The 24,917-nt window shown below is 53.8% G+C and overlaps 8 protein-coding genes across 8 annotated transcripts; 5 read left to right on the forward strand and 3 right to left on the reverse strand.

Moving 5' to 3' along the window:
* Nucleotides 1–120: 120 nt before the first annotated feature.
* Nucleotides 121–1,309, reverse strand: PtrM4_132990 (CysK, Cysteine synthase; the record flags this gene model as incomplete). Its single annotated transcript, XM_066109106.1, has 2 exons — nucleotides 121–1,118; nucleotides 1,171–1,309. The coding sequence occupies 2 exons, from the start codon at nucleotides 1,307–1,309 to the stop codon at nucleotides 121–123; spliced, it is 1,137 nt and encodes a 378-aa protein (XP_065961098.1).
* Nucleotides 1,310–1,573: 264 nt separating this feature from the next.
* PtrM4_133000 (YCG1, Chromosome condensation complex Condensin, subunit G) lies at nucleotides 1,574–5,181 on the forward strand (the record flags this gene model as incomplete). Its single annotated transcript, XM_066109107.1, has 4 exons — nucleotides 1,574–2,024; nucleotides 2,077–3,749; nucleotides 3,805–4,885; nucleotides 5,096–5,181. 4 exons carry the CDS (start codon nucleotides 1,574–1,576, stop codon nucleotides 5,179–5,181), a joined length of 3,291 nt encoding a protein of 1,096 aa, XP_065961099.1.
* Nucleotides 5,182–5,698: 517 nt separating this feature from the next.
* Nucleotides 5,699–7,116, reverse strand: PtrM4_133010 (uncharacterized protein; the record flags this gene model as incomplete). Its single annotated transcript, XM_066109108.1, has 3 exons — nucleotides 5,699–5,706; nucleotides 5,736–6,139; nucleotides 6,203–7,116. The coding sequence occupies 3 exons, from the start codon at nucleotides 7,114–7,116 to the stop codon at nucleotides 5,699–5,701; spliced, it is 1,326 nt and encodes a 441-aa protein (XP_065961100.1).
* A 2,233-nt stretch (nucleotides 7,117–9,349) lies between these two features.
* PtrM4_133020 (RNA-binding protein) lies at nucleotides 9,350–11,367 on the reverse strand (the record flags this gene model as incomplete). The annotated part of the gene is made up of 4 exons (XM_001941300.1): nucleotides 9,350–10,264; nucleotides 10,317–11,023; nucleotides 11,090–11,147; nucleotides 11,203–11,367. 4 exons carry the CDS (start codon nucleotides 11,365–11,367, stop codon nucleotides 9,350–9,352), a joined length of 1,845 nt encoding a protein of 614 aa, XP_001941335.1.
* A 1,762-nt stretch (nucleotides 11,368–13,129) lies between these two features.
* PtrM4_133030 (uncharacterized protein) lies at nucleotides 13,130–14,875 on the forward strand (the record flags this gene model as incomplete). Its single annotated transcript, XM_001941301.2, has 2 exons — nucleotides 13,130–13,425; nucleotides 13,477–14,875. The coding sequence occupies 2 exons, from the start codon at nucleotides 13,130–13,132 to the stop codon at nucleotides 14,873–14,875; spliced, it is 1,695 nt and encodes a 564-aa protein (XP_001941336.2).
* A 2,801-nt stretch (nucleotides 14,876–17,676) lies between these two features.
* Nucleotides 17,677–18,957, forward strand: PtrM4_133040 (uncharacterized protein; the record flags this gene model as incomplete). Its single annotated transcript, XM_066109109.1, has 1 exon — nucleotides 17,677–18,957. One exon carries the CDS (start codon nucleotides 17,677–17,679, stop codon nucleotides 18,955–18,957), a length of 1,281 nt encoding a protein of 426 aa, XP_065961101.1.
* A 347-nt stretch (nucleotides 18,958–19,304) lies between these two features.
* On the forward strand, nucleotides 19,305–20,537 carry PtrM4_133050 (uncharacterized protein; the record flags this gene model as incomplete). The annotated part of the gene is made up of 1 exon (XM_066109110.1): nucleotides 19,305–20,537. One exon carries the CDS (start codon nucleotides 19,305–19,307, stop codon nucleotides 20,535–20,537), a length of 1,233 nt encoding a protein of 410 aa, XP_065961102.1.
* Nucleotides 20,538–21,880: 1,343 nt separating this feature from the next.
* PtrM4_133060 (glycogen synthase) lies at nucleotides 21,881–24,147 on the forward strand (the record flags this gene model as incomplete). The annotated part of the gene is made up of 4 exons (XM_001941304.2): nucleotides 21,881–21,953; nucleotides 22,004–22,377; nucleotides 22,427–23,982; nucleotides 24,033–24,147. The coding sequence occupies 4 exons, from the start codon at nucleotides 21,881–21,883 to the stop codon at nucleotides 24,145–24,147; spliced, it is 2,118 nt and encodes a 705-aa protein (XP_001941339.1).
* Nucleotides 24,148–24,917: the final 770 nt, after the last annotated feature.

Raw genomic sequence — 24,917 nt, forward strand, 5'->3', positions numbered from 1 at the left:
GTTGGCAAAGGTCTTTCTATGTAGATGGGATGTAGATCTATACTTTGTACAGGCGATCGCGAATAGATGTTTAGATGATTACTGTATATTTGAACTTTGTATACTGCATATGTTGGTGATCTATTCTAGAACAATGTACCTTCGTAACCGCTCGGGTATCGCGTCGTACAGCTTCTTCTGCTCGAGCCACTTCTTCGAGAATAGGCGATCGGCATACCTGTACGCGCCATCACATAGCAGTGTAACGACGGTCGATCCCTTGCCCATCTTCTCAGCTACCTCCTTGGCGGCAACGACGTTCAAGCATGAGCTAGCTCCGAGGTAAAGACCCTCCTCATCCAGACACCTGTATACCATCTCAATGGTCTTCTCGTCACTGATGTGCAATGAGCCGTCCAGGAGGTCAATGTCTGGCTTCAAATTCTCTGTTACGCGACCCTGACCGATACCCTCTGTGATGGAACCTCCAGCTCTCTCTTGGAGCTTACCACCACTCTGAATATACGAGTGTAGCACCGAACCTGGTGGATCTGCCAAAAAGCTCTTAACCCTACCATCACTCTTTTCCTTCAAGTATCGGGTTACACCAGCGAGCGAGCCTCCGGTGCCCGTCGCACAGGTAAAAGCATCCAGCTTCCCTCCCGTCTGATGCCAAATCTCCGGGCCTGTAGTCTCAATATGCGCCTGGCGATTCGCCACGTTATCGAACTGGTTCGTCCAGACAGCATTCTCTAGTCTCTCCGCATGTCGCTTCGCCTGGTGGTTGTAGTTCTCCGGGTTATCGAATGCGACGGCCGGTACGGGGTAGACTTCAGCGCCGAGCAATCGCAGTAAATCAATCTTGCCTTGCGACTGCGTGTTTGGCATGTAGATAACTAGTCGGTAGCCTTTTGAGCGGCAAACATGCGCAAGACCAATGCCAGTGTTTCCGGCTGTGCCTTCGATGACGGTACCACCGGGCTTAAGGAGGCCTTGACGTTCGGCATTCTCGACGACGAAGAGGGCTGCGCGGTCTTTGACTGAGCCACCGGGGTTTTGGAATTCGGCTTTTCCCAGCACGTTGCAGCCAGTTTCCTCGGAGAGGCGCTTGAGACGGATGAGGGGTGTCTTTCCAATTGCTGGGTTCGTGTGTCAGCATAACATATCCAACCACCATGATGAGTACCATACCGTCAATGAAGCCCCGCTGACCAATGCCTTGTGCCTTTGAAATGTTAATTGCAGTTTGGTGTGCTGCCTCTATTTGACTAAAGCTCTCTGCATTGCGCCATGCAGAAGCGGCAATGCTTCGCGCCGCAGTCCTGAACATTGTTGCGTTTAGTTGAAGAGGCAAACAAAGTCACAGAGCGGGAAAGTTCAACTTCTAAGATTCACGATGATGCCATTTCGGCTGATCGGCCTATCAACGCGCTCTCGGCCGATGTCGCAACTGACGGACCCCCCCTGCTTGTTGGACCCCTGCTCCTACGAGTCGCTGTCGCCGCGGGGGTGCGTAAACAACAACACGGTATAGACTACAATTCACACATGCCACGACCAGACGACGAAAGGGAATACTAGATACACAACAACAATGCCCGGTCGCCCTTCAACGCGTGCACCGCGCGCATCTGCGACATCAACGACCCGCAAGACCAGCGCTGGCACTACCAAATCAACACGCGCATCCTCCGCCAGGCAATCTGCGAATGCCATCGAAATCCCAGATGAAGGCCCTGTAACAACGCTCCGCACACAAATTGTCCAGGTCTTTAGCGATGCTCAAAAGACGACTGCGACGCAGAGGAAGCTAGTGGTGAATTTGCGCAAAATACAAGAGGCATGCTGCTTCGAGCCGCCAGAGACGGGCAAGAAGGGTGGGAAGAAGAGCAAGGGGGAGGAGCAGGAGGATTTCGACGAGGAAGAGTTCAACGCTGAGGTTGTGAGATGTGTACTCAGGATCATGTGTGTCAAGAAGAGCGAGCCTGTGGGTGATAGGGTGATTCGATTCTTGGGTGTCTTTTTGAAGCATGCCTCGGAGAAAGGTGCGTTTTTGTCTGGCACCGTGGTACTATCATCAATACTGATTAGATTTAGATCAATCGATTTTTGCTCCAGAGGCCGAAGAGGAAGAAGCCACTGCTTTCCACGAAACACCCAGCAGCCGTCTTACATCGCACATCCTGACCACGATCCTAGCGCTACTGACAGCCAAGGATAAGACGATCCGCTTCCGAGCAACTCAAACAGTCGCACACATTGTAAACAGCCTCACAACCATCGATGACGACATCTTCAACCTGATAAGATTGGGTTTTCTTAAGCGTCTACGAGACAAAGAGCCTTCAGTGCGTGTGCAGGCAATCCTGGGACTGGGTCGTCTTGCCGGCAATGACGACGAGGAGCAAGAGGACGAAGACAGTGATGATGAAGCCGCAGGCGGTATTCTCGACAAGCTTCTGGACATTATGATTAATGATCCTAGTGCCGAAGTGCGACGTGCTGTACTACTGAACCTGCCGCTTTGGCCCTCCACCTTGCGATACATTCTCGAGAGAGCCCGCGATATGGACGCGACCACTCGAAGACTAGTATACGGCAAGATTCTGCCTGCTCTGGGTGACTTCCGACACATGTCGCTGGTTGAGCGAGAGAAGCTCATCCGATGGGGCCTGCGGGATCGAGATGACATTGTTCGCAAAGCTGCTGCAACGCTCTTCCGGGAACGCTGGCTGGAAGACTGCGCTTCTTCGCGCGACACTCGATCGGAGGAGGAGAAGAAGCCGGGGGATGTTGCACCGCCAAGTCTAGAGGCGCTCTGTGAGCTGCTCGAGCGTATCGATGTCACGCGGTCAGGAGAGGAAGACGGTATGGCCCACGAGGCAATGCGTCAGTTCTGGGATGGTCGGCCAGATTACCGCAAGGAAATCACATTCGACCACGAGTTCTGGAACAACCTCGATGCGCAGACTGCCTTTATTGCGCGCACTTTGAATGACTACGCTCAAAGCACAGAGGACGAAAGAGTGCAAAGCATGGTCGAGGATAAGATGCCGGAAGTCACCATGTTCGCTTTTGTTCTTCAGCGTGAACTCAACTCGTTGATGGAGTTGGTAGACAAGGTCGCTGTCATGGAGGAGAACGACCCAGAGGTCGAAGAGGCTCAGGAAGATGTGGAGGAACAGGACTTTATCGTTCAACAGTTACTTCACATTGCCCACACCCTTGATTATACTGACGAGATGGGCCGAAGGCAGATGTACAACATCATGCGAGAGGCCATCGCCAAGGCTCAGCTGCCGGAAGAGTGCACAAAACTTTCGATCGAAGTCCTGCGTAAGGTCTGTGGTAGTCGTGGCGAATCGGACTTTTGCGCACTCATTGTCGAGGCGATTGCAGATGTTCGGGACTCCCTGCTAGATGCAGATGACGCTACCGTAACTGGAGAAGATGGGGATGAAGAGAGCTTCCACTCTGCTCAGTCAGACGTTGATGGCGATGCGCCGTTGATCAAGCCCAAGACATCAAAGGCATCGGAGAACCTCACTGACGAGGAGAAGGAAGAACGACAGATTCGCGAGGTCATGGTGTACTCCAAGTGCTTGCACATCGCTCAATGTACACTGCAGAATGTGGAGGGTGACCTGGAGTCAGACACTTCGCTCACAAACATCCTGAACACGCTCATCATTCCAGCGGTGCAAGCTCATCAGGCGATGATCCGTGAGCGTGGAGTCATTTGTCTAGGTCTAGCCGCACTCCTTAGCAAGGTACACTAAATGCCCTTCATCACGTATCATAGACTCGTACTAACAAAACTCCCAGGACCTCGCAGACAACAACCTCGACCTCTTCTTCCACTGCTTCATAAAAGGCCACGACGCCCTTAAAGAGATAGTCATCCAAGTCCTCACCGACGTGATAATAACGCACCCTACACTCCTCACACCCACAATTCCGGACCCAGATGCTTCTACCGAAGACGCCGAACCCATTACCAACCCCCGCATCCGGCCCATCACGAAAATCCTGCTCAAAGCATTCACCTCTGACAACAAGCGCATCAGTTTGATTTCGTGCACCGCAGCATCCAAGCTACTCCTCCTGGGCATCCTACCCCCCTTGTCAACAACCGAAGTCCTCAAAGTCATGGTCCTAACCTACTTTGACCCTGAAACGGCGCTGAATCCCGCTTTACGCCAAGCACTCTCCTACTTCCTGCCAGTCTTCTGCCACTCGAAGCTCAAGAACGCTAAACTCATGGCTGACATCGCCGTGCCTGTAATCTCCAAACTGCTCATCATGCGCGACGAGAACGTCGAGGATGAAGATGTAGATGAGATGGTGGGCTGGCCTGTCATCACTGCGCATCTAGCCGAATGGACAGACGGACGCAAAGTCGTGGGAGCCACGGAGTTGGGTCTCGATGGCAAGACAAATGTGGTAGACATTGAGGCCGAGGAACCACACGTCGGACTTGCAGTCGAGGTGCTCGAGCGCGCGTTGACAGCGACATGTTCCAAAGACGAGAGAAAGCCGCTGCTGAGTCTGCTGAGTAAACTATTCATCGCACCGTCGTCGTCGTCAAGCAGTACTAGTGCTGGTGCCACGAGGAACAGTACCATAGAAGAAGGTGGCGCCGTGGATCTAGAGGAAATGTTACACACCCTCCACGGCCTAGTCACTGAAGCCGTAGAAGGCAAAATAGGAACGGACGCCACGCAGCGCAATGCACTGGCCAAGTTGGAAACTAGTCTTACCAAACGCCTCGGTGAGGTGGCACAAGCAAAGGAGAATACGGAGGTTGAGACGACGCAGCAAGGGTCGCCTGAAACGACTGTTGCTGCTGATGCGGAAGAAGCCGGGGAGGAGGAAGAGACGGAGGTCCCGGTGCAGAAGAAACAGAGTAAGCCTGTTAAGCAGGAGGAGGAGGAGGAAGAGGAAGAGGATGAAGACGACGAGACTATGTTAGCGGGTATGCAGGGCGAGGGTACACGTATGCCGCTTGAAGAGGAAGACGATGACGACGACGATGATGACGACGATGATGACGACGAAGAAGAAGAGGTAGAAGGCGAGGGAGAGTCAATGGCCGAGCATAGCGCGCTCACTGTAGGAAGGGATGATCGGCGAAGGACAATGGTGACGGAAGAGGATATCATGGAGGATTTATTGCAGAGTGAGATGAGTGATTCTGCATGATGCAGTTGTCTCTCTCTCCCTTCCCTTCCTTCTACACTGTACAACGGGAACACCAGGTCTCTCTGATGATGTTACGATATCCGTCGCTTTTTGAAATGATTGAATCTCATGTTTGGTATAATATCTACTGAGCGTTTGTCTGTCTATATGTGTACATGTGAATGGAAAGAGACGAAGAAAAAGTAACAGTCATCGCTGGAAATAACTAGGAAGAAGGAGATGACGAAAAGGCTCGCTTCGCCGCGCTGCGTGGAGCTGCCTTAGTAGAAGCAGAAGAAGAAGAAAAAACACCATCGCTCTCATATTCATATCCATTCATGTCCATCCCACACATGCCAAGAATGAACTCCGCATCATCGTCGTCGCTAAAAGCATAAACAAACCTACCCAACCCAACCCATCAGTGTGTAGAAACCGCAAAACAAAACAGAAACATACTCAAATCATCTATCTCTTCCCAAAAACTTGTCGAAAATGGTTTTCAAGTCTCCTACACGTCTCGCTCTTCTTACTCTCCCTACAACCCTCTTCGGTAACAACATCCCACAACGTACGCTCGATATCGTGACCTTGGGCGTCAATCTGATTATTCCACATACGATGAGGCAAGCCATCGATATCGAACGGCCTCTCATCTTCCAGCACCTTCTGCGGATCGAGCTTGAGATTATTCTGGTGGAGGAACAGGGGTTTCGGACGGGGAGGAGCTTTTGAATCTGAGGTTAGGACAACGTCGTCGTCCTTCCAGTTGCCGTCCTTGTGGATGTGGCTGCGCATGGGGGTCAGGTAGGCGTAGTCGAGTCGGGGATCTGCTTGCGCGATGCCGGTGCCGATGTAGGTGCCGTTTCTGAAGCGGCCGAGGGCGCCCGGTGGGGTGCTGACTTGGTAGTAAGGCAGGTTGACGGCGAGGGCGGCTTGGACAAACGTTTCCTTGTCGCCGGCACCGGGGCTGCCTTGGCTGAGGAGGATGTAGTAGTAGTCTGGGCCGTAGTAGTTGTAGTAGACCATCATGAGGAGCGACTCGCGGTGTGTGTCCTTATTGATGAGGAGCTGGCCGCTTTCGGTGGAAAGCCGCGATTGAGAGGCTACTTCTGGTATCGCTGCGATGTGGTAGAAATGCGCTGATATTGTTTGGGCCCAGAAGTCGGGCCAGGTGACGAGGCCGTGCGTCGTGTAGGGTGCGGTTGAGAAGAGATCGGTGGGATCGTGCGCGGGGAAGGCATCGCTGTCGAGGAAGAGGACGTTTTGGAAAGATGAGAAGAGGATGGCAAAGATTTTGTACTGGTAGTGGTCCGGCTGCTTGGCGTGTGCGGCAGTGTTGTAGATGTTTGAGAGCACAACACAGCGGGCGTTCAATGAAGGCAGCACTTGGTCGCATACGGTGGCGTCGTACTTGCTCCAGTCGTCAATGAAGACTTCGACGGGGAGCGTACATCCTGTTCTTCGTAGCATCCGTAACGACACCAAAAAGATGGGCATGTATTTTCCGTTCGCCGTGGTAACGATTCCACTTGTGCCCTTGGCGAAAGGTACTCCAGAAGCCAGACGCTGCGCCGATCTTCGCATGGCATAATGGGCTCGAAACAAAGCTTTCTCGTCTGTGTCGGTGAAGTTTACTAGTTTTTTGGGGTGCTCTTTATGTGGTTCAAGCGGGACGAATTTGATCATGGCCTTGTCCTCTTCCTCATCGTTGATCTTCAAAGGGTCGCATTGCGGCTGTGACTCTACCAGAGCAGTCGCAAGCTCGTTCCAAAACTGGCGGACTGATGTGTCAAAGGTAGAGCTGGCTTCAGTGAGGTTCTTGCCGCTGACAATCGGGAAGTAAAGGGCAGCTGAGCCATGGTACTGGCGGGGGAACAGGAAGATTCCGCAGATGAGCAAGAAAAGCGGAAGCACGAGCAATCGCGGTATCGACGAGTTAAAGTGCACGAGCATGGTCGGCGCGCTCGAGCAATCGATCTGCACAGAGAAGGGAAGATTAGGTAGTAGGACGCAGGAAAGGCGAAAGGTGAACGCCGAGAGGTGGGCATTGTAGATAGTAGACCTTTACAAGGTACTAGTGCCTTCGGTCTGAGTAACTGATAAGGACAAGTGCAAACGGTAGCGACGATGGCGCATAGGGGAATGCGCTCCGCCCGCCTTCTAGGCATACAGGATTCACTGGCCGTGCTGACTTGACGTCTCGGGGATCACTCGAGCTTTTCATGCACAGCGATTCTAGATGTTCCCTATGCTAAACTCAAGGAAACACCCTTCACATCCACACAAGGTCGAGATTCGAGGTTCAGCGTCGGCCCTATTCGCTCAAAGCAAGGGAATTGTTATGGAAATTGAGCCTACGCCACAATCCCAGTACTGCACCGATAGAAACTAGCTCGGAGCCGGCTACCCTTGCATCGCTTCTTAGCCTCTCCTAATACGAGGCTTAAAATAACGTGGTGCGGTAGTCGCTCCATTCAGGCATTGATCCAGAGACCTAGGTTGTTTATTAGCGACTTTTACCGTAATTACTACAACGGATGGCGCATGTTTGGTGTGATTTGCCTGGTGTACCATCCACCGGGACGTTGGTCACACCGTTTCAAGGACCCACACTGTCAAAAAACGCTGCCGCTGCCGCATACAAGGCGCTAAAAAACGTGCACCACCTACTGAAGTCATCATGGGGTAACGTACATAGTGGAGAGATACGATGTGAGATCATGCTGGACCCTAATCGCTCTGCTTCCGAAGCAAGGCTGCTGAACATCGCCTGCGCCTTACCTCTTTATAAACTTCCAATGGTTGCATGCATTTTGCGGGTCCATGAAGGATTTCGCGTTCCGCCCTGTGCACGAGTAATTAATCAGCAGAGCGGACCTTGGTACACTTATTTCGCCAGTATTTCATCCCGTGAAATTTCCAACACCAAACCCTTTCGTAATACCTTCGATCAAGCACACCCTCTTGCAGGTTGATTCTGGTACGATCTTGATCCCAATTACCTACTTGTACCACAGTGTCCACCAAAACGATTACAATAAGGATAAGCTAAAGCCACCATAATCTCATAGTCTGCCCCGTATCAAGGCTGGGACAGATGTAGGCTGTTCAGTATCGCTCATAATGGTCGATGGGATTATGTTCAATGTGTGACGTCGCCGTTTACTAGCTTCCTATAGCCTAGCAATTGCCGCGGTTGGGGAAGGGATTTGGTACACTGGTGGCCTTGCGTCCGGAGAAGACCGGTGAGGCTGCTGACATGGACCGTGTCTTAGGGTCGGAGACCGTTTTACAAATCTTCTTGTACTCCTTTAGTAGTTGCTGTTTTGGGTACTCAGGGGAATAGTCTCAGGCCGTCAAGCTCGAGTCCTGTTCCACTGTGCCGCATTCGGATATCCTTAGACCCTTGCTTTGGCCTGAGCGAGTATACCATGATTGAGACCAACTCTTTGATAATCAATGTTCCCGATCGACCGGAATGTGAACATGATGAGATCATACTGAGAGCCTTTGTTCTGGTACAGAAAGCGGTCCCCACACGTCACAAGATTCAAGTCGTTACCCGAAGCCTCATTCCCATCTTCTCTGTCAACGTTTAGTTTGCTCTCAGTAATGTCAAAACATTATGAAAAGCGAAAGTGAGCAAACACAAGACAAAGCAGAACAAGAATTATTAGGACTGTGAAGGAAACTAATTCTATGGTAGGTACAAGCACCATGGGCTAGAGAGCCGCCCCTGGTCGCGCCTTCATCGCCGAGGCGACGAGCTATGTGATTCAATTTGGACCATGTAGAAAGAAAAGAACGCACAACTTGAGGGAAAATCAGCTCACAGACTATACATCGTCCCGATCGATCGCCCACCAGATCCAGAAGCTCCAGCAAGCCCATGTTACCGCCGTCCAATTTGTACTTTTCCCATCCGCCCAGCTTTTGTTGAAATTCAAGTCGATCCCCCGAACACCCCCATCCAAGGTATCGAACTCCGTCAAATGAGGATTTTCCGTCTATACGCATCCGAGCCGTAGGTGTCCTGCAAATGCCACGAATTCTTAAATCGACCCTTGCTGTCAAACTCCCCGAAAGCCAATCTTGCCCACGCCAGCCTATCCGAAATAACCATCCCATAACAAATCACACCGCAAGATCCGTGCTCCAGATGATCGATACCTATGTACGAGTGTGTTTAAGCCGGTGACTTGTTGGCAGGGTTTGAGACGTTGCGACGGTCATCGTTCATGTTGAGCGAGCCGAAGCCAGTGGAGAGAAAGGCAAAGGGATCGTTGCGACCATCACCGCCGTTGGGAGCACCCTGGTTGGGGTATGGGTCTGCAGAAGAAAAAGCAGCCTCGGCCGAACGACTGTCGAAAGGTGTAGTGTGCATGCCGCCGTTGGGAACGTACTGAGCGCCCATAGGAGGGTAAGGGCTAGCAGCGCCCATGCCAGAAGGCAGCGCATATGAGCTGGGAGGGCCTCCGTACTGCTGAGCGGGGAAACCACCGCCACCATAGCCAGCGGGACCGTAAGGACCAGCACCGGGTGTGCCGCCCATGGAGGGAGCACCCATGCCAAAGCCAGAGGGGGTATCCATAGGAGACGGGAAAGCAGAGTCAGCAACGACAGCAGCACCTGCACGGCTGGCACCGCAGCGTAGGCAGGCAGTATTCTTCGCAAAGTTATGGTATCCGCAGGCATTCTCGCCGCACTTCCAGTCTCCAGCGCGGAAAGGCACTGCACCAGTACCACCACGCATGTGGTTACCACCCATTCCGTGGCCGTGTCCATGGCCCATGTGGTGCTGGGGAGGGCCCATCATGCCGGGATGGCCACCGTAACCGTATCCGCCGTAGCCCATGGGATCACCACCTGGTGGACCCTGCTGCATTGCTGGGAAAGAGCATCGGAAACAGGCTGTACGGCGCTGGAAGTTGGAGAAGCCACATGAAGGGCAATTCCAGTCACCCGGGCGGGGACGGTTCTTGCTGGGAGGGAACGGCGTAATGATGTCGGCGGCGCGGTCGAGCACGCGGCTAGATGATGGAGAGACTTCAATAGCCTTCTCGTTCAGGGCTCGTCCGTTCATACAGAGACTCTCGGCTGCCTAGAAGGTGTCAGTATACAGAGGCAGACATGGAGGTTGTGAAAAAACGTACCTCTTCGTGAGAAGAGAAAATGGCAAATCCTGTGCCGGTGGGCTTGTGCTGATCTGGGGTACGCAGGGTCCAGAAAGCGATTGGGCGGCCGCCGAATTGTGTAAACCAGCTCTCTAGCTCGGATTGGGTAGTGTCGTGGGGAAGACCGCTCATGTGTAGGACTTTGCTTCGCTCTGAGAGGAAGGCGCGAACGTCAGCCCGGGCATCCATGGGCTTAGTAAGAACGTCGGGGTGGTCTTGGGGAGGTTGTGATTTGCGGATCAGACCCCGCAAGACTCGAGCCAGGGTGACTGCCTCTTCCATAGCCCGCCTCGGCGAGGCAGGTGCGAGAGCCTGGAGGTGAAAGGGAAGGTTGTGCTTGATTGGCGCAGAGGATTGCACTGGCTCCACTTCCAGGGCTGCACAAATGTTGGTCAACGCGCTTGAGCCAAAGGGCAGGGACTCTGGGTGGTGTGCCTGCCACCGCTGGTATTCGGTACGAAGATCAAAGGTGCGTGAATGTTGCAGATAGGGCGGGAGCACGACCGACTTGTCTCGGGCCTCACGGGGCAGCTGAACGCGCAAGTCCCACGAGTCAAGCGTAACAAAGGCAAACTCGAGGTTTTGGGGGGCAATGTGCTCGGCATGGAAGTTGTTGAACCGCTCAACTGCGTCACGGAAACTACCGGCGTTGCGGACCTGATCCCAGGTGAGGGTTGTCAAGCTGGCTGCAAGATTCAAGGTTAGTGGAAATTGCACAGCATGCTCAACGGCTACAAGGAAGCAAGACTCACTGCACAGCGCGGTAATTGGCGTGTTGACGGGCTTGACTAGGACGGATTCTCGATGCAGCTGGCACGGGGGGTTAGCAATCGAGGTTTTGGTTTCCAGCTGAGGTACCGCTTACTTCTTCGCAGGACTTTGCATCGAGCAGGATCCAACCCAGCTCAATCACCTCAGCCGAGTCCTTTGTGACGTAGACGCCATGCTCATCGCACGTTGTTGCTACGTGAATGACGACGTAGCGGTCGAGATTAGCGGCCTGGGGGCTCGGAGTCGGTTGGGACGCCATATTTATTATAGACTGCTCCGTTGCTCAGGGTCAGCTTATGCGTCCCAGTTCTGTATACAGTAAGTATTCAGACGTGGTTGCACGTCACGGCGATTGCGGTTCGAGCGGGCGAGGTTCGTAGAGGAAGGAGCTGCGAGATTTGGCCGAAGGAGAAGGAGCGATGAGCGGGGACGTCAGCGGGGAGGGTGAAAGTGAGTACGTGGGGTGGGGAACGGCTTGTAAGCTGGGAGCGAGTGAAGGAGAAAAACAGAGCCCTCGAAGTAAAGGACGGGACGTGGTTGAGTAGCGTCCCGTGAGATGAAACCAACTGCTATGAGATGGGGACGGACGACCTGAGGCTCCGTGCAATGATCCCGGGCAGATTTCTGGACGTGGATAGCAGAGCAGAGCTAGAGCATAACTTCCACGGTCTTGGCGATAGGTCCGCTCTAGTGCCCTGGACGCGTCCCTACTTGGTATGTATGTATGCATCATGTCTCTTTGATACAACTAATAGCTCCACTGTTTGTTGGCTCTGCCTACAGATGACCAATCCCGCAATGTCACTTTTCTACATGTACCTGCTCTCACACCTGCCAAACTGCAACTTTGGGAACGCCTGCAGCAAGGCGGGCATGCACCGCCGACAGCAGCACCCGCTCGGCAAAGACGTTTGTACTCCTCTGCAACTGTCTGACGCCTCTTATTGAGGGTTGCACTCGCCTATATTCACGTGTGCACTGCCGCCGCCGTGACACGTTGTGTCTCCGCTCTGGTATTAATCGATACCGCCTGTGCACTGCAATTGTCGCTCAATTGTCGCTCAATTGTCGCGCACTCGTCTCTCTCTCTCCCCCCTCCCCCAATTGACGTCGGAGAGGTGTATTTCATGTGGTTATGATGGCTTTGAGCGTCTACTGAGACAGCTGGCGCCTCTTCACCGCGCCATAGGCTTCCTCGTTCGTAACGGGTCCGAGTGGTCGACTGCGTTGTCAATATATCAAAGCGTCTGCTCACCGGCATGGCGAGTCGTCGATCCGCAGCCACCAATGTTTTTTGCGTGAGTGTCGTAATCGTAAACCGGGCCGGGGTCTCGCAACTAGTGGTGCTGAAAAGTGATACATGCAGCCCGAGGCATTGGCTTTAAAACATGTTGCTTGTCTCGCCCTTCCGCTTATCCCGCCTTCAACTCGCCGCCACAGCCTCGTGATAACCCCGGTACCCCTGGCGATCTGCCCTCTCCCGCGGCTTACGTCATCACGTGACCTTGATGTTCCGCCCGCTGTTGCGCCGCACCTCGCATTCAGCTTGGTGGCAGGAGGTGGGAGCATCTTGGAGCGTATGCTGACACGTACGACAAGGACTAGGCCTGTCAGCAGAGCCGTTGGAGTCGCTGTACGGGAGCTTGCTGGCTACTTTAGTGCTGGTGGCCCCTTAAACGTCTCCTCCCTCCCTTCTGACATACACTGAAGCTCGAGCGCAATTGATCGCAGTCGACCTGCAATTTATTTTCTTTGGTTGCTGGCATAGCCACGCCCGATTACCGGGGATTTCACCTTGCGGCTCTAGCCATAGCTTGGGAGAGGATTGGCCGCCAGCATGCCTTCTCGGCAACGGGGGTTCTTGACTTCCCCGCAAGCAGCGCCAAACGGACGCGAGTTAGTATACACCTACGCCTACCCACATTTGAAACAACGGACAAAGACCCCACCCTCTTTAAAATAACCCGCCGTCGCATGCGTAGAAACACTCCTAATTCCTTTGCAGTGCACCTCGTGGCATAATGGGTTTCTTCAAGCGCTTCAGACGTCATAAGAGCCCCAAGAAGAACGAGTCGCGGACGCGTAACGACTTGTATGCCGCCGCAACGTACGACTATCACGGCCCCGACCAGACGCAGCGCCTGCCGGACAAGGTCCTCCGCCGCATTTTTGAAGAAGTATGTCCGCATTCAGCCGACGAGACGCTTGATGGTAGCGAAGACAGCGGCAACGACGGCTGCATGAGCTGTGATATGCGCGACTTGGCCCATTGCGCACTGACGAAGCGACAATGGTACGGTGTCGCTGCTGGTCTACTGTATGTGAAGCCCGCTTTGTACATGGGTATCATGTAGCTTACTTGGCGTAGATACAACAGCATACGCATCGATGCTGTCCATTATTGCGAGCTCGAGGAGGTTTATGCCGATCAGCGACGACGCAAGTCACGCAATGGCGAAGAAGTCGACGCCCCGACCCTTCGCCTCCAGCAGCTCTGCCAGAGCGTGCGCGGAAATCAGTACCTCGGCCAGCGCGTCCGCTTCATCAAGCTCCCCTACATGACTCGTGAGGCCTGCAAAGCCGACCTGGCACGCACCGTATCAGGCTGCCCAAACCTCGAGTTCATCGACCTCCCTGATGGCTTCTACAACGGCGATGCATCGTGCCAGCTGCTACGACAGGAGCTGCAGGCACGATGCCCGCACATCAAGAGCATGAAGTACAATGAAGGTGCAGAACAGTCGTTTGAGACGCTCCTCCAGGGCTACTGGCAGGAGCTTATCTCGGTTCAGCTCAACAAGATTCAAATGGAGCCCAGCATCCTAAGACAGGCCCTGAGCATGCTGCCATACCTCAAGGAGCTCACCATCATCGGCGTATCATGGCTAAACGACTCGACCTTCCACGACACGCCCGGACTGCCCAACTTCCCTGCGTTGGAGACGCTCAGGCTGGAAAAGACCCACTCCATCACCGCCAACGGACTGGCCCAGTACCTCTACAATCCCATGTGCAGTGCCAGGCTAAGGACGTTGACACTGAAGAATGTCTCCAGCATCCCCGTCTCTTCCCTTCACACCGTTCTGCAGGCAGCCGTGAACTTGAAGACGCTCGAGTACACCATTACAGTCTCTGCCTCGCTTCCCCTGGACCCAATACCGCCCATGACGTCTTACACGCTGCACAAGCTCAATTTTGAGATCATTTCGAGCAACACAAACCAGATGTACCCGCCCGCAGCATCCCACTACCAGTATCTGGCCAAGTCGCTCATGTCCAACTGCCTCCCTGCCTTGCGACAGCTCTACGTGCGTGATCCCGACTTCCCGGAAATTCTCACCCTTGCGCCACCAGTCCGTCCGTTTAGCGAAGCACCGCCACCCATGTTCAACCAGCCCCTCGAGGTCTACTCCAAGGGTCTTGACGAGCTGGAATGGATCTTCACTTCGATTATTCCCCCAGAGGGGCACGGACGTCGTCCCTCCATATCAGGAGGTCGGCCCGTCAGCAGTTACTCGGCGCACAAGGGTCTCGGACCGCAATGGGGCGGGGATGCCCGCAAGAGCATCGTGGTGCCCAATGGCTTTGGCGGCTTTTTAGCCGTGCCCGCAGACAACGACGGAAGACCGCGAAGTGCTGGGCACATGGCGCCCCCGGGAGGCTTTGGTCACGTTCACTCCAACTCGCTTGGTGGCAGTCCACGTGCAAGCTGGATAACGCACGCCGGGCGTGAGAAGCGGGCTTCGAGAGCCGACTTGTGGCGATGAGTCACGCTTTCAACGCACACATTTCCTTGATATCCTTTTCCTTCACTTCTCCCTTCTGGATACCCGTCCATTTCACACCTCTTCTTCTCTTCGTGTGCTGTCTTTTGTAGGATATCGGATATCAGAGGAGTTTTTTTCTTTTTCTTTTGCTTTGCATACGGTATGGTGCAACTACAACGCCGGATTATGGGCGTTAACGAAGAAAGCTCCTGGGACAGTCTGTGCTTTGTACATAGGAACAGAAACTCGGAAGCTATAGACCCGCTGGATTGGGATCTCACAATTATTCAAGCAGGATTGCTTGACTTCATATTCACTCGTTCTTATCGTTACTTTCGTGATGTAGCAGCACTCAAGACTGTGCAAAACATTCTCCCCACTCACAGCTTTTCCAGGTCTCTTCCTCTCTAAGAGCATCAATTGGACACTCTCCCTGATCAATTGCTCTCGTCACGAGCGCCTTGATTCTGCTCCCCATAACCCCTTCACCCTCATCCACCCAAAGCTGATCATGTCTAGCCCCGCATGCCAAATTCCACGTCCCCCTTGCGTTCCTCTCGCCCCCACCTACATGACCCTGAACCCCCACATGCACCTCATCCTCCCGCCCAATCTCCGAGACCCCCTGCCGGTGATGAAACACCTCTGGCGCCACACTCCAGCACGTCCACTCGCGGTCCCTACAAGCAGAGAGTAGAGCAACATCAAATGCGCTTCCTCCGCCTTCTGGCTCCGCGGCAAATGTGTCTAAGATGAGCGCTGCCGAGCGCCTATTCACCGCATACGCGAAAGTGCAAAGAGGCCAGAACGCTCGATGAAGGATACGAGTTTGATCGGGTAGGTTGAGCGAGAGTAGGAAGCTGGAAGTATCGGGGTGCATTTGCTGGTGAGAAGGTACGCTGGGATCTGTATATGTAGTGTATGGATGAGCGAGGTAGGCAGTTGAAGGAGCGTCATCGCAGTGGCCGGGGTAAAGGAGGTCCCATGTCGAAGGGGGAGGCCAGTAGTCATTTCCCTTACCACCGAGCAGACAATGCAGAGCCTCGGCCAACCGCGGAATCTGGGCATGCCGTATTTGAATGTCAAAGTCCGTGTCGTCTTCGATTATAAGTGCTGTTTCGTGATTAGAGGCTAGGAAGCTGGCCGATTCGTTAGCTCGTGCTTTAGTTTAAGCTCTTACTCACAACGCTATGAAACATGACGCTCTTGTTTCATAGCGTACCTCTTCAGAATTTGCAAATGTCCTAGCCATGCTTTTGCACTGCCGACGCTGATCGTGCTTTGTCCATTCTTGACCTTGAATGCTTGTATGTCTCCCACGCTCCAGTCTGGTAGGTCGGGGATCACTATGTCGAGGTCTGTTAGGTTGGCGGCCCAGAGCAGACTTGACCGGCGTGGGGAGTGGTGTGGTGATAGGGCGAGGATAGTGCTGAAACCGAGAGTGGAGTTTGCAGGGTTAAGGGAGGCTGCGGGAGGCTGGGTTGATGATGTATGGCCTGCATGATTGGTGTAGTGGTCTGCATAGCAGTAGCAGCAGCAGCAGCAGTAGAAGAGGGAGGCTAAAGTGATGAAAGAGAGGATGACCACGAGGGTGCGGGGTCTTGGCATTGTTTGGGTTGGGCGCCAGTGGTAATCGGCAGGAAGGTGTGCAGATGGGGAGGCGAGGTCATTGTTGTGGAAGGTGCGTTGTGGTGAAGAAAGGTCTGGTGCAGACGTAATGAGTCCATCATCTTAGCTTCCTCTGCTCAATCCGATCAAATGTAGTAACCGCAGTGATGGATCAAGCGCGTGAGTGGAGGACATTATGCAAAGTTCATAGTCTTGAATTGTAATGTTTAGTGCCAACTATGCCTAGAGTGGTCTTGATGGCATAATCCATGATTACTGTTCTCGTTGCTTTGCCTGCATGGCGGATTGTGGTGATTGCGGTACTCATTGCTTTAGCCGCAGAAGGTTTGCTCGAGTGTTTGTTTTTGATGGCGCTTATATCCACGTGTAACCATGGGATAAGATGACCTATGTGGCTGCCCAGACTGTCTCGTCGGCTCCCTACCCGACAGCCCTATGCGCCTAATCTCCACAAAGACGCCATTGCTTACTTGTTTCATAATTCATCTTCCAAACATTCTATTCGCTTATTTGGAAAAAAGGAAAATTTCCGAACATGTGGTGACAGTGCCATGTTTCCAAGCATGAAACCATGAACAGCAGCACATGATCGTCGGTAGTGCATGATGGACACTGTGTGCAACAACCAAGTGGCGGTGGGTAGTGCATTAGATTGTCAATGTACTTGTGACACGGTACAACAAAGTTGCCATGGCTACACTGTGCCAGCAGCTATTCCACACCAGGATAGACTGCTGTGGCTGGAGAGAAGTCGAATGGTAATGGTTTCATGCAGGGTGGAGCTCGCGGCGCGTTCTAGCCGCGACGTCGACGGGTGGGTTATTATTAGCGTACGCGCAGAAGCGGCCGGCTTTCCTAGTTGAACCAAGGCCGTTGCCAACTTTGTCCCCTGAAGCTTCCCACATCACAAGACGAGTCAAGTTTGGGGCTGGCTGCTTTGACCGGGCGATTGGATACAATGCAGGTACTTAATTTCACTCTTCAGAAGCCGAGTAACCGGTTGCACCTACCACTCCCTGTTGTCTTTGCCCTGTCTTTGCCCTGTCTCCCTGCGTCGCTCCCCCTCACTTGGAACCAACTTCCATGGGTGCATCTCCTATGTGCCTTACTTTTCTCCGTGCAGGCACGCAGAGTCGTGTCGTACAACTTTTCTTCACCGCAACAACACCAACATGGCAACCGAAACAGTGTCTTCGTCGGCCGCGACAACACCCAAAATATCTCGCTATAGGAGCGTCCGCCGCGCACAGGAACAGCACACGCAGCAAGTAGGGGATTTTGACCAACAACAGTCGTCGCCTACATCACAACCAGCGCCCACTATGCAATCCATGTCCCGTATGCCCGCCATGTCAGAGACGCCTCCCCAGAGCGATGCGCCGCTCAGTAGGAGCATGAGCCGCTATCATCGTCGCCCACCCACCTCGCACGCGACCAGTGCTATTCCCCCACCGATACGCTCAATGACCATTCCCAATGCTCCACCCTCGCCTCCCGATCAACTATCGGCTCCTGCTGTTCCGCGCAATCGTGCTGCAAGTTCCCCGTACCAGCAGCCAGTGCATACGGCCAACACGGGCCAGCCCCGGCCAAGGACAGCAAAACCTCGCGCAGGGCCATCACCTCCCGTATCCAGCTCGGAGCCACTCAGCGGCGATGACCTTGCAAGAGACGTATTGCAAAAGGAGAAGGAGCGCCAGCGCCAGCTGAAAGAAAAGTACGACGCCGAGGCACGCGCCAAGAGACGGGCGAGGCAAGCTGAGCTGGACAAGGTCGAGAAGCTACGCCAAGAAGAGGAAGATGCTGCACGAGAAAAGGAACAGCGAGAGATTGAGGAAGCTGAAGCGCTGCGTCGACAGAAAGAAGAGCTCAAGGCAGAGCAAGAGCGCGGAAAGCGACTGCAAAAGGCCGAACCTCAGAAGCTTGTTCGGCAGAGGGAAGAGGGGATCCGCAAGGCTAAACAGGAGGAGCGGAGCTTCAAGTCACACTCGTCCTCCCCTCCAGCCTCGCCACCACGACAGCAGGAGATTGGATTTGGCATGTTCAAGAGGAGAAAGGATCCCGCCCTGGGCATAGACGCTCCGGCTCGACCCCTAGGCCCACCGCAGCTGGCCCTCAGTCCAAGCAGTCAAGAGGAGGAGACCATCAGGCCCGGAGGAGGAGGTGTCGTTAAGAACATCGATGCACCAACATCTGCCGTGAACGCTGGTGACAGGGTGCGTTTACGGTCTTTTCTCTCCAAGTCCAATGCTAACCAATCCAATAGCGCGTCACAGTCGTGTGCAACAAGAAACGCATACTACTACCTGTTACTCCGACCACCACTCCCCTCGATCTTATCAAATCTGCTGCTACAGTCCTATCCGAGAACATCGAAATTCGCACGGCTGTCATCTCTGAGCTGTTCACCAAAGTTAGCATCACCCGCCCTCTTCGCAACTACGAATACGTGAGAGATGTCATGAACTCGTGGGACCACGACACCCAGAACGAACTCACAATCATCGACTCCGATATGGACGGTATCAACCAGGACGATCTGCTCTCGTACAAAGTTCCTGATACCAGGCCAGAGGGCGCGTCGTGCTTCATCCACTATTCTTCGAGGCCTGGAAAGTGGAGCAAGCGCCTACTTATTCTTCGCCCCGACGGTCAGCTAGTCATGGCGAAGAACGAAAAGGTCAAGGAAAAGGACCAGGAGAACATCTGCACGCTTACCGACTACGACATCTACTCCCTCACACAGCAGAAGCTGGCAAAGGTGAAGCCACCGAAGAAAATATGCTACGCCGTGAAGAGCATGCAAAAGTCGAACATCTTTGCAGATGAGTCGCAGTACGTCCACTTCTTCTGTACCAACGACCGTAACACGGCAAACATCTTCTATTCGGCCCTACAAACATGGCGAAGCTGGTATCTCAAGCACCAAAAGGGCGAGGGACTGAAGAAGAAGACCGTGGCACAGCGTAATGTCTCTGGTAACGCCGAGGGAGGACATACATCTGCTCATGCAAGGGGTGAATCAGTAGGGTCGCATTACCAGCTGGGTGCTTTCTCGTCACTGCTTGACATGGACAGTCTGAACAAACAACTGGATTCGATTGAAGTTCACAAGCCAGGCGAGTTCCCGGACGATAAGCCTCTGTCCAAGCTCGACGGCAGGGGAGTGCAAGCCAGGATGAGGTCCATACGGGTCAAACAAACCCCTCCCACAAGACACGGTGTGGGAAAGGAGAGCGTCCGGAAACCGTCCGCACGGCGCAGCAGCTTCGAAGAGGGCGGAGAAGAAGCATTCGCCGCTACTGGTCTCCTAGGTCGAACCTACACGGAACGACAAGCCGCTGTACAGGCTAGGGAACAACAGCAGTCGGGGCCGTTCACAGAGGGTCCGTCTCTGCTAAACAACATGGGCCGTGCTGCTCTGGCTGCGCCAGTTGATACTGGTATCAAACGTAGCACTTCAGTGACTAGTAATCACCACCGACGGACGTCCAGCGACCTCAGGCGGAGTGCTTCCAAGCGCGCGCCTGGCCTGCCGGAGCCCTTGGTCGACCTTACACCGCAGTATCGACCACCGCCCCAGCATCTTAACAAAGGCAAAGGCTACAACCCGGGAGCAGGCGCGGGTCCACTCGTGGAGAGTGCAACTTCGATTGAGGAGGCTATCAAAGTACCGTCCTCGACAGACTGGCGGGCGGGTCGTCCGGGCACACGAGGTGGACATGGGACTTATGGTGGCGCTGGCCTTGAACGCACAAAATCGCTCAAGAATCGTGGAGAGCCATTGGCAGCGTATACACAGAACAACCATTCTGGAGCGCCAGAAGATGTCAGCAAGGCATTTACAGGCGGCGGTCTGTTGTCTCAGGCTGGTTACTCGCAGGGTAGAGATGTGGTTGGCAGGGGTGTGATGGATGGTAGTAAGGCGAAGGGCCCCATGGTGAATCTTGCGCTGAACAGCGAGTTTGCACAGGGAAGTTTGCTTGCCGGGGTGCCGGATGCTGCACCGATCATCGATCGTAGCGGTAAGTAAGCATTGCTGCAACGGCGAGGGGTGTTAGTGTGTTTCTGCTCTCTTTTGTTTACGTCGACGGACGTCCTACGTGATATCCAGTGTGTTTCGTAATTTCCTTTGTACGTGTATCAACGGCCGCTGCGAGTGTTTTGAAGTTTTAGACGTTGGGGATGGACGGGACTGCATTATACCACAATGAGAGCTCTGATAGTTTTTTGGCATGCGACTTTTTCGATCTAGACAGGCCCAGCTGCACGTGCGTATGTGAGAGGCTTGGCTGGCATTATTATTTATTACCATGTAAGACCGAATTCTGATTACAGTGGTTACCCAAAAAAAAACGGGCCGGTAGCATATTTATGTTGAGGGCGCTGAGGATACTCTGGATCAGCATGACAAGATGTCACACGCGTGCCAGGCCTTCAGGCCTCACGTGCACATCTCCGCCTCCACCCTGGCTCCACTCCTTGGGCTGCGGAGAGAGTGGCGTGCTGCTGAGTTCTCCCACCGTTTTCGCGGGAGCCCCGCAATCGTCGGCGTTATGACGGAACATTGCATCGAGCGGGCATGAAGCGCCACGGCACTGCGACTGCGAAGAGCACTCTTTCCAGCCGCCTAATCCTGGCGAGCCTCTCGTGTACATGTGTATTTTTGTGTAGACGAGGATACATGGTGATAACGAGACCGGCCAGTAGCCCAACGGATTCGGCCCATGCTCCGCTTCTCATTTCCAGCAGAAACTGTTGAGTTGTTGACTCGCGGGCTTGCCTGTTTTGCGCTACAACCTCACAAAATGGGTGTCCACCGTGGGGGAAATATTTGCCTGTGCACAGTTTGTGCTGGTGGGGTGGCGGCGACAGCAGTGGAATGCGTGTGCAGGTGCAGCAATCAAGACGTGACAAAAGAAGCCAACTCAATGGGCATGAGGCGAGCGCCTACGTCACCGACGACAAAAGCGAACAAACCGAGCTCTGACGCGGATATGCCAGATCCCAACCTCCAGGCTGGAGCTAAGCAACGGCTCGTGCACCAGACAGTAGCGGCCCAGCAATTCTCGTCCGTGGGGAGGCTCTGCTCCAAACAGCTTGCCGCGACTATTAGATAGACTCTCGTTCCTGCTGCTCTAGAGCTACACATTCAATTGCACCTGCAGCCGCACAATCCACCTTGTTGTGCCGTCTGTCAAGTCCTCGTACTTAATCAACCCGAGCACTACTCCAAACGCTTTGCCTAGCGCGGCAACCTGCAGTAGTCCAACCCAGCACCGAGCTTAAGCTTGCTCGACCCTTCTCCAGCTCGCTTCTGGAGCTCTAAACCTCCACCGCGCCCTCTCTCATCACTCATCCCCAACCACACACATCATGGCCGAGACCGGAGCAAGAGACGTACAGAACCATTGCCTGTTCGAGGTAGCGACTGAGGTTGCAAACAGAGGTAATTCGCATCCCAATTGGCCTCAGCTGATGGCTGCTAACACGCCCTAGTCGGCGGTATCTACTCGGTCCTCAAGTCAAAGGCCCAAGTCACCACAGCAGAGTATGGCGCTGCATATACTCTTTTGGGCCCCTGGAACAGGGCTTCGGCTGCTGTCGAAGTAGAGCCCATTGAGCCAAAGGACCCAGCTTTGGTAGCTACCATCAAGTCCATGGACGACCGTGGCATCAAGACGCTGTACGGAAGATGGCTGATCGACGGTGCCCCACGCGTACTCCTCTTTGACACCGGTACCGGTTACCGATGGCTCGACGAGTGGAAGGGTGACCTTTGGTCATCTACTGGCATTCCGTCCCCACCTGGCGATTCCGAGACCAACGAGGCCATTGTGTTTGGTTACCTCATCGCGTGGTTTTTGGGCGAGGTGAGATGACATGCATAACTAGCTCGGACCCACGCTAATTTTGACTCAGTATGTCTACCACGAGAAGAAGCGAGCTGTCATTGTCCAGTTCCACGAGTGGCTCGCTGGTGTCGCAGTTCCTCTGTGCAAGAAGCGCCGTATCGATGTGACCACCATCTTCACCACGCACGCCACGCTGCTCGGCCGCTACCTCTGCGCCGGCTCTGTCGATTTCTACAACAACCTCCAATATTTCGATGTGGATGCTGAGGCAGGAAAGCGTGGTATCTACCACAGGTATTGCATCGAGCGGGCCGCTACGCACGCCGCAGATGTCTTTACCACCGTTTCTCACATCACTGCATACGAGAGCGAGCATCTCTTGAAGCGAAAGCCCGACGGCGTCCTGCCCAACGGTTTGAACGTCAAGAAGTTCTCAGCCACGCACGAGTTCCAAAACTTGCATCAGCAGGCCAAGGTCAAGATCAATGACTTTGTCCGTGGACATTTCTACGGACACAACGATTTCGACCCAGAAAACACCCTCTACTTCTTCACCGCTGGTCGCTACGAGTACAGGAATAAGGGTGTGGACATGTTCATTGAATCGTTAGCACGACTCAACCACAAGATGAAGAACGAGAACTCCAACATGACGGTTGTTGCCTTCATCATTCTGCCCGCGCAGACGACCTCTCTATCAGTCGACTCGCTCAAGGGCCAGGCTGTTATCAAGGCACTACACGACAGTGTTAACAACATCGCCGAGAACGTAGCCAAGAAGCTCTTCGAGCGATCCTTGACCTGGACAGAAGGCTCAGAACTGCCAGAGGACAAGGACTTGATCACTCCCGCTGACAAGATCCTGCTTCGCCGTCGGTTGTTTGCCATGAAGCGCCACAACCTCCCGCCCATTGTCACTCACAACATGGTCAATGATGCCGAAGACCCGGTGCTGAACCAGCTCCGTCGCTGCCAGCTTTTCAACCACCCGTCCGATCGTGTCAAGGTTGTGTTCCACCCTGAGTTCTTGAACTCGGCCAACCCCGTCTTGCCCATGGACTACGATGACTTTGTCCGCGGAACCCATCTTGGTGTCTTCTCATCGTACTACGAGCCCTGGGGTTACACTCCAGCTGAGTGCACTGTAATGGGTGTTCCCAGTATCACTACCAACCTTTCCGGCTTCGGTTGCTACATGGAGGAATTGATTGAGAATGCCCAGGACTACGGTATCTACATCGTGGACCGAAGGATGAAGGGTGTGGATGATTCCGTAAACCAGCTCGTCGACTACATGTTCGAATTCACCAAGAAGAGCAAGCGACAACGCATCAACCAGCGTAACCGAACTGAGCGCCTCAGCGATCTGCTCGACTGGAAGCGCATGGGCTTGGAGTACGTCAAGGCCCGACAATTGGCCCTCCGACGAGCATACCCTGCGGCATACGAAGACGACGACGAGCCCGACTTCTTCAGCTCGCAAGATGTCAAGATCTCGCGGCCACTGTCTGAGCCTGGGTCTCCCCGCGATCGCTCAGGCATGATGACGCCGGGTGACTTTGCTTCGCTGCAAGAAGGCCGCGAGGGACTGAGCACCGAGGACTACATTGCGTGGAAGCTCCCGTAAGTACTGGAAATATGTCATGTAACAAACACAACTAACAACAACACAGTGAAGAAGAAGAGGCTGATGACTTTACCTTCCCACTCACTCTGAAGACGAAGAGTAAGCCTAATTCAGGCGCCAACACTCCTACATTGCCCGCAGCGGTAAATGGCACTGACTAATCTACCTGTGTTTCAGGGTGACGAAAGACACGAACGAGGAAGAGACGCCAGTAGTATGTTGATCTATTCCGTTATGTTCGACTTGAAGTTACGCGCACATGTAATGCTTTGGAGAAGAGGGGAAAGAGGAGAGTGTGGCGCCCTGCCTTGGCGGCGGTGGGCAATGTGTATTTTAGGGTGTGAATATCAGAATCGAACGATTTGCTTCAAGTGTCTTTGGGCGGTCCGGGCTTAACTACCCTGATGCCGGGCGCTCGATTCATGAAAGCTTCCGCCGTGTTCCTTTGAAACGAGATGCTAGGAGATCCGTGCCTAGGCAGTTTGACCGTGCATGGCGAAAGAACGAGGTGAGCGCCTCAAACCCTGAAATTTGTCGGCGATTGTTACAAATGCCTTGGGACATGCGTCAGTAGAGTAGAGCTGAAGCGCACAGATGCGACAATCAATTGCCGTGATGCCGGGGCTTGTGGCTGCTAATGTGTGGCGCGAGGCACAGCGCTTGCACAAAGCAAAAGGAAGTGTAAGTGGTAAGCCGTTGTTTCCGAGCATGCGAGGTAAAAGGCGTGCGCCACAGTGAAGTTCAAGGACCGGAAACTTGTTTCGGCAATGTAGGGTAAGCCTGTGAGTCTTATGGCCAAGTCCAAACAACAGGGTTTACACGTCTGCTCGTCACCGACTCGACATTTCTGTTGAGGTCTGCTGAGGAAAGAGGCCGAAGGGGCAGCTCTGGCGACTTGGAAGCAGTGAAAAGCTAGTTTTTGCTTTGCTGT

This window comes from Pyrenophora tritici-repentis, chromosome 7 (genome assembly GCF_003171515.1).
Source record: "Pyrenophora tritici-repentis strain M4 chromosome 7, whole genome shotgun sequence".
Classification (NCBI taxonomy): domain Eukaryota; kingdom Fungi; phylum Ascomycota; class Dothideomycetes; order Pleosporales; family Pleosporaceae; genus Pyrenophora; species Pyrenophora tritici-repentis.